This window comes from Camelus ferus, chromosome 12 (genome assembly GCF_009834535.1).
Source record: "Camelus ferus isolate YT-003-E chromosome 12, BCGSAC_Cfer_1.0, whole genome shotgun sequence".
Taxonomy (NCBI): Eukaryota; Metazoa; Chordata; class Mammalia; order Artiodactyla; family Camelidae; genus Camelus; species Camelus ferus.
In genome coordinates, this window is record NC_045707.1 from 37421539 (window position 1) to 37434168 (window position 12630).

Genomic DNA, 12630 nt, shown 5'->3' on the forward strand with positions numbered 1-12630 from the left:
ATGAACAGAATTAGGATGGCCTTTCGTGCAGCCAAAAAGGTGGATCATATCAACCATTTACTTAGTACTATCAGTATAGACAATAGGAAATGAAACAGAACAAACAGATTTTAGAGACTATGTAACATTCCAATTAGTGGAAATAAAGCTGACGTCAAGGTCAGCTGTCTTTGTGAACTAACTCATTTTATCTCTATGTCCATGTCCTCTTGATTTCTCTGGGGATAAAAAGGCAGCGTCTTACAGAAACAACGTATTGGAAAGAGCTGCTGCTAAGCTATTTTTTTACTAACTCATCCCCTAGAGCACCTTAATAGGCTCCTGACATGCCTGCCAAGCATCTGGCTTGAGAAAAACTTAACAGAAAACAGATTTCACTACACAATCAAAATACATACAGAGAAAAAGCTTCCTAGACAAAATATCAAAAATCAAGAAACAGCTTTCAGAAAGATTTAGGACTAAAAACTGGATCTAAAGGCCAATATCCTCATTATAATAAGAGTAATAGAAGTAGCAGTGGCAGCTCCTCTCTCATTTACTGAGCCCTTACTCCGGGCCAGGGACAGAATGCTTTATTAATTTCTCATTTAAGCATTATAACGACACTTTGAGTTTGATGACAATGTATACCCATACACTACACTATTCAGATTTACCTATTTCATTACATTTTCCTTTTAAAAAAAAGGGCAAAAGACAAACTTAGAAAATAACTTTTAAAAATGGAATGAGATGTTATTTTGAAACATCCAGATTATTTTTAAACTGATGCCTTACACACACACAAACAAAATTTTCAGGGCCACTAAAATTGTGCAGAATTTAGTAGATAGTACAATATTAGTAAGGTTCTTAAAATAGACCTTTGAGGTTAGTAGTTTTCTCTGCATTTATATGGATTAGCTTAGAGTCATTACTGCTCGAATGATACTAATCACTTTAATTCTGATTAAAGGGCCATGCAGGGCCAGTCCAGATAAACTGTCAAGTCAGCAGCAACCTCAATCTCCCAGGAAAGCTTTTTAGAAATACTCATAAATCTCGTCTGTGGCTCTAGGGATGTCCCTTCTTATTTACAGTGTAGCTAACTGAAATTTTATCAGAGCAACTTTTAAGATAAAAGTAAATTTAGAGACTTGCGGGAGAAGATGGCGGAGTAGAAGGACGCTCGCAGGTCACCCTCTCCCACAAATACACCAAGACCCACATCTACAGACCCACTCAGCCAACCAGAGCACCTGTGGAACTCCAACAGAACATCGCCCTCTTCAAAAGATAAAGACGCCAAAAATCTGGTAGGAGAAAAGGAAAAAAGAAAGAACAAAAGGCAAAGCAGCGCGGGACGGGTCCCGCGGGGAGGGAGCGGCAAAGGAGGACTGGCGCTCGCTCGCTGGGTCTCCCCTCTCCAACTGAGGCCAGCCGGACGGAGGGGGAGCCTCCGAGGCTCGGATCTGTACAGAGCAGCCCTTGACTAACAGAACTAAGTTAAACGGGCACAGAGCGTCCCCCCGACACCCAGCCTGAGACGCGGGCCGGCAGCGGCGGGCAGGGCCAGGCTGCACAAGCCGGGCGGAGGACGGAAGTGGCTGCACGGAGGCAGCCCCGGGGGAACGCAAGGGGCTGCGCGCTGTGGCTGTGAGTGCACAGGGCATAACAACCTGGGCCCTCCATAAAACAGCAAGGTTGATGTGCTCTCGGGGGAAGGGTGCACACCCCCATCTCTGAAAACCCGCGGAAAGTTTTTGGGGGAAGAGAGGCGGGGCTCAGGCACAGCCGCCATATCCTCCGCGCGGAGCACTCAGGCGGGGGGGGCGGGGGCCGGGGCGAAACCTGCATCCGCACCGAAGGGCTTAGCAGCCTCAAAGGCCAGACTGAGACTGGCCTGCAGCCCGGGGCAGACAGGATCCTTCCATCCTGGTCCCTCAGAGAACTTGCTCCACGAAGACAAACAAGGAGCTGGGTTCTGGCTCGGAGCAGGGACAGGGCTGTCCCTCGGTCTTCCCCGAGCCCACCTGCGGAGCGCCGACCAGGGCGGAGCGCGCAGCCGCACAGAGCAGCGGAGCTACCGGCGGCGGCGCAAGTAGAGCGAGAGCGGCCCCCCCCCCCCTTTCTGGCAGGAACACAGCCCCTGACCGAGGTGCTGGGAGGGGGCACGACCCGCCCTCCTACCCGGCCAGTCTGCAACATCTGACTGCGGCATCCGGAGGGGCAGCGACCCGCCCGCCCACAGCAGAGAGCTGCACCTGACCCAGTGTTAGGAGGAGGCTCGATCGGCTTGCCGACAGGTGCTGGGAGCAGCACAGAAGAGGGCGCCAACGGAGGGCCTCTGAGAACAGCAAGCTGAGCTTCCAAAACAGGACGAAGACAGAAAGACTTCACATTAAAAGCACACAGACTCCAGGAGAACACCGACAACCACCCCCCCTTTTTTTTAAATCTGTTTTTACCTGTTCTATTTTCTATTACTCTCTTAATCTTTACTTCTTAATTCATTTCTATTTCTCTTGGGTTTTGATGTCCTGCTATTGATTAGACACAGGTTTCAAATACATCTATTCATCTCCCCCCCCCCTTTTTTGTAAAGGTTTTAAAAGGACGTCTCAACCCGATTAATACTCTGCTTCAACTCACTCTTCTATTATTCATTATACACTGTTTTCAAACCCTCTTTCTCCCTTCTTTTAAAATTCTTTCTCTCTCTCTCTTATTTTTTTTTCTTTTTTTTCCTAAGTTCTATTCCTAAATAGGCATCAGATAGATAAAATCCTTAAGGACCAAAATAAACAACTGATACTCCATAAACCACAGTGCCAAAGAGGTATGAGCAAGATGAAGAAGCAGAAAAACTTCTCCCAATTAAAAGAACAAGAGAAATCCCCGGAAAGAAAGATCAACGAAATAGACATCGATAGCCTACTAGATCAAGATTTCAAAAAAGGAGTGATCAAATTGCTGAAGGAATTAAAAGAGATAGTGTTTAGAGATATAAAATATGTCAAAAATGAAATTGAAGCTATAAAGAAGAGCCAGGTAGAATGGGTAAACTCATTGACAGAGATGAGGAATGATCTAATAGCTGTGCAAAGCCGACTAGATAATGCAGAGGAACGAATTAGTGATCTAGAAGACAGGGCAATAGAAAGCACCCATTCAGAAGAACTACAAGAGAAGCAAATAAAAAATACTGAAAATAGCATAAGGGACCTATGGGATAATATAAAGTGTCCCAATCTTCGCATAATAGGGGTCCCAGAAGGAGAAGAAAGATCAAAGGGGATTGAAAAGGTTTTTGAAGAAATCATGACTGAAAACTTCCCAAACTTAAAGAAGGAATCAGATATCCAAGTACAGGAAGCTCAGAGGGTCCCAAACAGGAAGAACCCAAATAGACCCACACCAAGACATATCATAATCAAGATGGCCAGAGTCAAGGATAAAGAAATGATTCTAAAGGCAGCAAGAGAAAAGCAAAGAGTAAGTTACAAGGGAACCCCCATAAGGCTCTCAGCTGATTTCTCTACACAAACACTACAGGCCAGAAGGGAGTGGCAAGATATATTCAAAGCCCTGAATGAAAAAAAGATGCAGCCTAGGATCCTTTATCCAGCAAGGCTATCCTTGAGGATAGAAGGAGAAATAAAGAGTTTCACAGACAAAAAAAAGCTTCAGGAGTTTAGCAACACTAAACCCATGCTAAAAGAAATATTGAAAGGGCTATTCTAAATAGAAAAGCAGCAGGATGCTACAGAAATGAGAAACACACAACTGGAAAGGTGATAACTCATGAATTACAAATAAAGTAAACACGAAATTATAAAAGAAGACATACAAATCACTGAGAGTGGGAGAGGGAGGCAGGGAAATATAGAATATTTTTTTTTCTTTTTAAATTTTTTTTAACAGTAGGATGGGTTTGAGATCATGTTACTATCAGTTTAATAAAAACAGTTATAGTAATGGGTTGATAGATTTACAAAAAAGGGTAACCACAAGCCAAAAATTTACAAAGGAGTCACAAAAATTAAATAAAATCCATGATAATACAAAGGAAAATTACCAAACCACAAAAGGAAGAAGAAAGGAACAAAGAGGATATACCAATTCAACTGCAAAGATTAAGTTCAAAATGGCAATAAACACACATCTATCATTAATTACTGTAAATGTTAATGGACTAAGTGCTCCAGTCAAAAGACACAGAGTGGCAGACTGGATAATAAAGCAAGAACCTTCAATATGCTGCATACAAGAGACCCACTTTAGGGAGAAGGACACACATAGATTGAGAGTGAAAGGATGGAAAAGGATATTCCATGCAGATGGAAAAGGATATTCCATGCAAATGGAAAAGCCAAAAAAGCAGGTGTTGCAGTACCGATTTCAGACAAAATAGACTTTAAAACAAAGGCCATAAAGAAAGATAAAGAAGGACATCTTATAATGATTAAAGGAGTGATACATGATGAGGATATTACACTCGTTAATATATATGCACCCAATATAGGAGCACCTAAGTACACACAAGAATTACTAACAGAGATAAAAGGGGATATTGATGGGAATACAATCATAGTTGGAGATTTTAACACTGCATTAACATCACTAGACAGATCTTCCAGACAGAAAATAAACAAGGCAACAGAGAAATTAAATACTACAATAGAAAAACTAGATTTGGTGGATATTTTCAGAGCATTACACCCCCCAAAAATAGGATATACATTCTTTTCAAGTGCACATGGAACATTTTCCAGGATCGATCATGTACTTGGGCACAAAAGAAACCTCAACAATTTTAAGAAGATAGAAATTATCTCAAGCATCTTTACTGAACACAATGCCATGAAACTGGAAATCAACAACAGAGAAACAAAGGAGAAAAAAAGGAAAGCATGGAGATTAAACAATATGTTATTGAAAAAACAATGGATCAATGAGGAAATCAAAGCTGAAATTAAAAAATACCTTGAGACAAATGAGAATGAAAGCACAACCACTCAAAACCTACGGGACACAGCAAAGGCAGTGCTAAGAGGGAAGTTTATAGCGATACTGGCCTTCCTCAAAAAAGAAGAACAATCTCAAATAAACAATTTAACCCACCACCTGAATGAATTAGAAAAAGAAGAACAAAAATCCCCAAAAAGCAGCAGAAGGAAGGAAATAATAAAGATCAGAGAGGAATTAAATACAACAGAGATTAACAAGACCATAGAAAAAATCAACCAAACCAAAAGCTGGTTTTTTGAAAAAGTAAATAAAATCGACAAACCTCTGGCCAAACTCACAAAGAAAAAAGAGAGAGCACAAATTAGCAAAATAAGAAAGGAAAATGGAGAAATTACAACAAACAAAATAGAAATACAGAATATCATATGAGAATATTATGAAAAACTATATGGAACCAAACTGGATAACCTAGAGGAGATGGACAAGTTTCTGGAAACATACTGTCCACCAAAACTGAATCAAGAAGAATCTGAACACTTGAACAATCCGATCACTAGAAAGGAAATAGAAATAGCAATTAAAAACCTCCCTACAAATAAAAGTCCAGGACCGGACGGCTTCACCGGGGAATTCTACCAAACATACAAAGAAGAACTCATACCAGTCCTTCTCAAACTCTTCCAGACGATTGAAAAGGAGGGATTACTCCCAAACTCATTCTATGAAGCCACCATCACCCTGATACCAAACCAGGCAAAGACACTACAAAAAAAGAGAATTATAGGCCAATATCACGGATGAACATAGACGCAAAAATCCTCACCAAAATTTTAGCAAATAGAATCCAACAACACATAAAAAAGATTATACATCATGACCAAGTGGGGTTCATCCCAGGGGCACAAGGCTGGTTCAACATACTCAAATCAATCAGTGTAATACATCACATCAACAAGAGAAAGGACAAAAACCACATGATCATCTCAATCGATGCAGAAAAAGCATTTGATAAAATTCAACACCCATTTATGATAAAAACTCTCGCCAAAGTGGGTATAGAGGGAACATATCTCAACATAATAAAAGCTATATATGACAGACCTACAGCCAGCATAGTACTCAACGGTGAAAAACTCAAAAGCTTCCCACTAAAATCTGGGACAAGACAAGGATGCCCACTATCACCACTCCTATTCAACATAGTCCTGGAAGTCCTAGCCACAGCAGTCAGGCAAGAGAAAGAAATAAAAGGGATCCAAATTGGAAAAGAGGTAAAAGTGTCATTATATGCTGATGACATGTTACTATATATAAACCCTAAAAGGTCCACACAAAAGCTACTAGAGCTGATTGAAGAATTCAGCAAGGTAGCAGGTTACAAAATTAATGTTCAAAAATCAGTTGCATTTCTTTACACTAACGATAAATCAACAGAAGAAGAAAGTAAAGAAACAATCCCCTTTAAAATAGCATCCAAAGTAATAAAATATCTGGGAATAAATCTAACCAAGGAGGTGAAAGAATTATACACAGAAAACTATAAACCATTGATGAAGGAAATTAAAGAAGACTTTAAAAAATGGAAAGATATCCCATGCTTCTGGATTGGAAGAATCAATATTGTTAAAATGGTCACACTGCCCAAGGCAATCTTCAGATTTAATGCAATCCCTATCAAATTACCCAGGACATATTTCACAGAACTAGAAAAAATCATAATAAAATTCATATGGAACCATCAAAGACCTAGAATTGCCAAAGCATTACTGAAGAGAAAGAAAGAGGCTGGAGGAATAACTCTCCCAGACTTCAGACAATACTATAGAGCTACAGTCATCAAGACAGCATGGTATTGGTACCAAAACAGACATATAGACCAATGGAACAGAATAGAGAGCCCAGAAATGAACCCACAAACTTTTGGTCAACTCATCTTTGACAAAGGAGGCAAGAATATACATTGGAATAAAGACAGTCTCTTCAGCAAATGGTGTTGGGAAAACTGGACAGCAGCATGTAAAACAATGAAGCTAGAACACTCCCTTACACCATATACAAAAATCAACTCAAAATGGATTAAAGACTTAAACATAAGACAAGATACAATAAACCTCCTAGAGGAAAACATAGGCAAAACATTATCTGACATACATTTCAAAAATTTTCTCCTAGAAGAAATAAAAGCAAGAATAAACAAATGGGACCTAATGAAACTTACAAGCTTCTGCACAGCAAAGGAAACCAGAAATAAAACAAGAAGAAAACCTACGGAATGGGAGAAAATTTCTGCAAGTGAAACCGACAAAGGCTTGATCTCCAGAATATATAAGCAGCTCATACGACTCAATAAGAAAAAAATAAACAACCCAATCCAAAAATGGGCAGAAGACCTAAACAAGCAATTCTCCAAGGAAGAGATACAAATGATCAAAAAGCACATGAAAAAATGCTCAATATCACTAATTATCAGAGAAATGCAAATCAAAACTACAATGAGGTGTCACCTCACACCAGTCAGAATGGCCGTCATTCAAAAATCCACAAATGACAAATGCTGGAGAGGCAGTGGAGAAAGGGGAACCCTCCTACACTGCTGGTGGGAATGCAGCTTGGTGCAGCCACTATGGAAAACAGTGTGGAGATTCCTCAAAAGACTAGGAATAGACTTACCATATGACCCAGGAATCCCACTCCTGGGCTTGTATCCAGAAGGAAATCTACTTCAGGATGACACCTGCACCCCAATGTTCATAGCAGCACTATTTACAATAGCCAAAACATGGAAACAGCCTAAATGTCCATCAACAGGTGACTGGATAAAGAAGATGTGGTATATTTATACAATGGAATACTACTGAGCCATAAAAACCGACAACATAATGCCATTTGCAGCAACATGGATGCTCCTGGAGAATGTCATTCTAAGTGAAGTAAGCCAGAAAGAGAAAGAAAAATACCATATGAGATCGCTCGTATGTGGAATCTAAAAAACAAAAACATAAACAAACAAACAAACAAAAACAAAGCGTAAATAAAGGACAGAAATAGACTCACAGACAGAGAATACAGACTTGTGGTTACCAGGGGGGTGGAGGGTGGGAAGGGATAGACTGGGATTTCAAAATTGTAGAATAGACTACACTGTATAGCACAGGGAAATATACACAAAATGTTATGATAACTCACAGAGAAAAAAATGTGACAATGAGTGTGTATATGTCCATGAATAACTGAAAAATTGTGCTGAACACTGGAATTTGACACAACATTGTAAAATGATTATAAATCAATAAAAAATGTTAAAAAAGTAAATTTAGAGAAAAATATCTTTAAAATTTATTGAAGAAAAATATTTAAAGTAGATATCATCAGAAAGGAAAATAAAGAAATCTGATTACTTTTTAAAAAATCTGATTTTTAAAACCTCTATACACTTTTGCTTTCTTTTGTGTACTGTGTTAAAATATTAAATCCATTCTTCAGAGAAATCCTTAGCAATGTTTTGTAACTAGTGTAATAATTCTTATCAAGACACTTTTATCTCACATCCTTGTTTTGAATGCCATTTTACTTGTGATACCTAATTCCCTGTGCCCTACCCACCCCACCCCCAAATCATTTTACACCTGGACTTATAAACCCATTTTCTATTAGTTTTAGCATCTAGATTTCTAGTGAGTATCTAGGTTTCTCTTGATTATGAAAAAAAACTAGTGAGACAAAATGCTTAAAATCTTCTTAGAGGATATGATTTATTGCAGTTAATCAGATCATTTTTAAGGCACTGTCTCAAGAAAATTAAAGGAACTTTTGATCTATAGCTGCAGGAAAAAGTACACTTTTTAATTTTGAAGAAAATCTTTTGAAGGCTTGCAGGGCAGAGTACATAAAGATAACCTACTAACAAACTCAGTACAATATCAAATAATGAATTGACAATCATAACTAAAACAATATGGAAATAACTAAAAAAGAACAAGGGTATGTTTCATTTTATACTCTAGTTGTATTCCTATGAAGTTTTATGTAAGCCATATTTTGGAAAACAGAATATTGTAAATGCTTGAAAGGTAATTTCTACTATTAGAAGAACCCAATTTTAAATTTATTTGTAAGGACTTAATGCCAAAGTTATTTGTTTGCAGATTTGAATTTATTGGAATTGTTTAAAATGCCATTTGTATTTATATAGAATAAAGCACAAAGAGCAATCTTATGTTAAGGTCAGAGGTCTTGTTACTACAAATCTGACAGAAAATAGAAAGTAAGAGAACTAGAAAAATAAATGAATACTTCTTTAGTTGTTCTCAGAGAATGATAATTTTTAACAGCAGTCCATTAGTTGCTCTAACAGGCAAGTCACAAAGCTTGAACTTTTTTTTATATATTACTTGAGACTGTCACCCAATTCTTATAATAAGTTTAAAAAATTTAATTAATGTTGCTTAAGATATACTTTTTGGTAAATACTCTTACAATGAAATTAGTGAGAATATTAGTTTAAGAGTAGTAATTAAAATCGACTCTAAACCCTTTCACTTATTACAGTTGTGTGATCTTGGAGAAATTGCTTGATTTTTCTATGCTTCTGTTTCATCATGTATTGAAAGGGAAAAATAGTACCTACCTCATAAGGTTGGTGTGATGATTAAAAGAAGTTAATCTTTATAAAACACTTAGCATAATGTCATACACAGTATTCAATAATTGTGCAATACTATTATTAGCATTGTTCTGGGTTTTATAATTGAATGCAACAAATGACAAATTCTCTTTTCTTGTTTGGGCTCAATGTAACAAACAGAAGAGGACAGAACGAAAATTTCTCATCAGGGCATAGCAATGATTTCCAACCTACCAGGTACCTGATTCATGGTCCTACTTTTACTTTCTTGTGCTTATAACAATTAAAGTTAGATGTATAAAAACAATATGAACTGATTATGTCTTTCTTTGAGATATCAATACAGAGGCTACCTACCTGTGTAGCTCTTCTGTTTTTTCTTCAGTTGGACCTACGATTAGTAAACAATGGCGAAGGACAGCTGCCATGACACGAAACTGATGAGAATCACTCTATGGCAAATAAAAGAGAGGAGAGGAAAAATTGGGGATTGAATGAATGCCTTAATGAAGGAGTCTGGTGCATGACTACATCCCTGGGAGTTGTCTTATGGCCCATCTGACCCCCAAAACAGTTATTTTTATGCTATACATAACAGAAGTCAGGATAGTCTAGGAAGAATTCCCAAGGTAATAACACTAAGTGAATAGTCGTCTCATATGAACAGCTTACAGCCATCACCAGAAATGGCTGAAACCAGAAGTTGTTGATCTAGCTACTCCCTTACAACATGTCAAACAAAGACAAACATGATCAGCACCCATATATTACCTACTCTGTTCAACCTTATCATAAGATTCAATTCAACTAGGGATCTTCTCCATTTCCACAAAGTCCAGATTCTTTTGTCTGATAGAATACCATTCTAGTTTATGAGCCATTATAAAAATTCAAACAGATATAATGCTATCAGATATTTTAGAAGCGGGTTGTACACCCTTAATAAAAATATCTTACTGCTTAACTTTCAAAAACAATGGATTAAAATCTATAATCTATCAACTTCATTTTAATGAATCTTTTTAATCTCCTTGTTTCCCCAAATCTTGCTCCCAAGTTCCTCCAAAGCAACCAGTGAGTGATGAAAAACAAGCAATCCAAGTTTTAATCTGTTTTTCCAATGTTTACTCATTGGTAGTGGTACTAAGACACATAGAGAGTCAGAAGGAAGGCAAGTAAGAGGAAATAGGCTAAGCTCTGCATAGTCACCTAGTTTACTTCCTCATTTTTAGTGAGATCTTGGGCCACTACAATTTGTTTAATCATCTGCATTAAGGTTGTACTTCTCTTCTTCCAGATTTTTAGTAATTAAGACATGAAATTACGATAATTATCTATCATAATCAGCTCCTAGATATGATATATTTCAGTATGGCTCCAATTACGTCAAAAACTATTAAAATGTTTTAAAGCTTTATTATATATATAATTGATTTCAAGACTATGTAAAGTAAAATATATTTATACATTATACATATATATCCTATATTCATATAATTCAGCTTTTCTAGGAAGAAGACATCATTCAAAATCTAATAAACAATAATAGCACAGTTTCAATTATTTATAATGTAGATGACAGTATTTTAAAATAACACCATCATGCGTAGATTTGGAACAGATGAAGATCTCTGTAGCATAACAGAAAAAGCACTGCACTTGGAGTCAAGAGTCTAGAATTTAGGCAAGTCATATAGCTTCTCTGAGCCAGTTTCCCCATGTGCATCTCCACAAACATGAGATTGTTAGAGTTATAAAAGGGTTAAATTAAAGATGATACAAATCAAAGTACTTAGTACTTTCAATGAAATATTTGAGGGTGAGGGGAAGGATGAGGGAGGAGGGAAACAAAAGGTTAAGACTGATAGAGCTGAAATTAGTGGGGAGGTGGGACGGGTGGAATGCTAGAAACACTAAGACTGGAAGGGTTAGAATGAATGCTGTTCCATTTGCCATTCACCTTCAAATACCTGATTCAAAATTCTCTAATATGTCAATACACTTTTACATACCCCACATTACATGAAGCACACTGAAAAGCATGTGAAATTCATCTATTACTTAACCCTTAATAAGATCATATTTTCCTTGGTTTTGAAAATTAACTAGGAATATACTTCCTTTTAAACTAGATTCTCCTTTATTTGAAGTATCACATTCTTATGCTTATGTTGGTCTCTCCACTATCTGCAACTGTGAATGAAAATCCTACTTCTTTCCATCCCCTTTCCTCCTGTCCCAATTTTCCTAACACCACTTCCCAAGCTGTACCCTACGTCTGTCTGCATGTCATCTTTTACTGTAAATCTACTAAATCTTATTTCTCTACTCAAAACAACTATTGAATTCCCTGAATTGTTTGTCTACTTTTGGCATCACTGATTCCTTTTCATTTTCCAAGTCTCAGCTAAAATATCTTCTCAGAGAAGCCTCTTCTTGACCACCTTAGCTAAGATTCCTTCCTTCATTATTTTCTATCATTGTATTTTGTTATGATTTCTTTCATGAAATCATAATCTGTAATTCCATATTCACTTATATACTAGCAGTATGTATTGTTTTCTCCTTTCATCTATTACCATCACAAGTTTAGAGGGCATGTGTTTAATAAATGTTTAATAATTTTTAATGTAAATGGTAAGTAAAACAAACAAAAAAGTGCTCAAAAGTGTACATATAGCTAGATAAATTTTCACAAAATGAGCACATTCATATAAGCAGCATGAAAATAAAGTAATGCCAAGATTAAGCCTCATGGCCCCTTCAACTGACAACTTCCAGCTCTTCAAGTGTAATTCTTTTTTTTTTTAAGGGTTTTTTTTTGGGGGGGAGTAATTAGGTTTATTTATTTATTTTTAGAGGAGGTACTGGGGATTGAACACAAGACCTTGTGCATGGTAAGCATGCACTCTATCACTTGAGCCATACCCTCCCCCCTCTTCAAGTGTAATTCTAATGTTTAACATCGTGGGTTAATGATTTCTGTTGTCACAAATTTTATATGAATGGAACCATAAAATATGGACCCTTCTGTATCTGGTTGTGATATTCAC

At 37.4% G+C, this 12630-nt stretch overlaps 1 protein-coding gene across 6 annotated transcripts in view; it reads right to left on the bottom strand.

Moving 5' to 3' along the window:
* Positions 1 to 12630, bottom strand: part of RIC8B (RIC8 guanine nucleotide exchange factor B) — a 97498-nt gene that overhangs the window by 48233 nt on the left and 36635 nt on the right. For all 6 annotated transcript variants that reach the window (XR_004324646.1, XR_004324645.1, XR_004324647.1 and 3 more), the window contains exon 4: positions 9935 to 10029. Coding sequence is in view for 3 of the 6 variants with exons in the window: in XM_032493400.1 (XP_032349291.1) it covers positions 9935 to 10029 (95 nt within the window). In the remaining 3 variants the exon portion in view is untranslated. The remainder of the gene's footprint in view (positions 1 to 9934; positions 10030 to 12630) is intronic.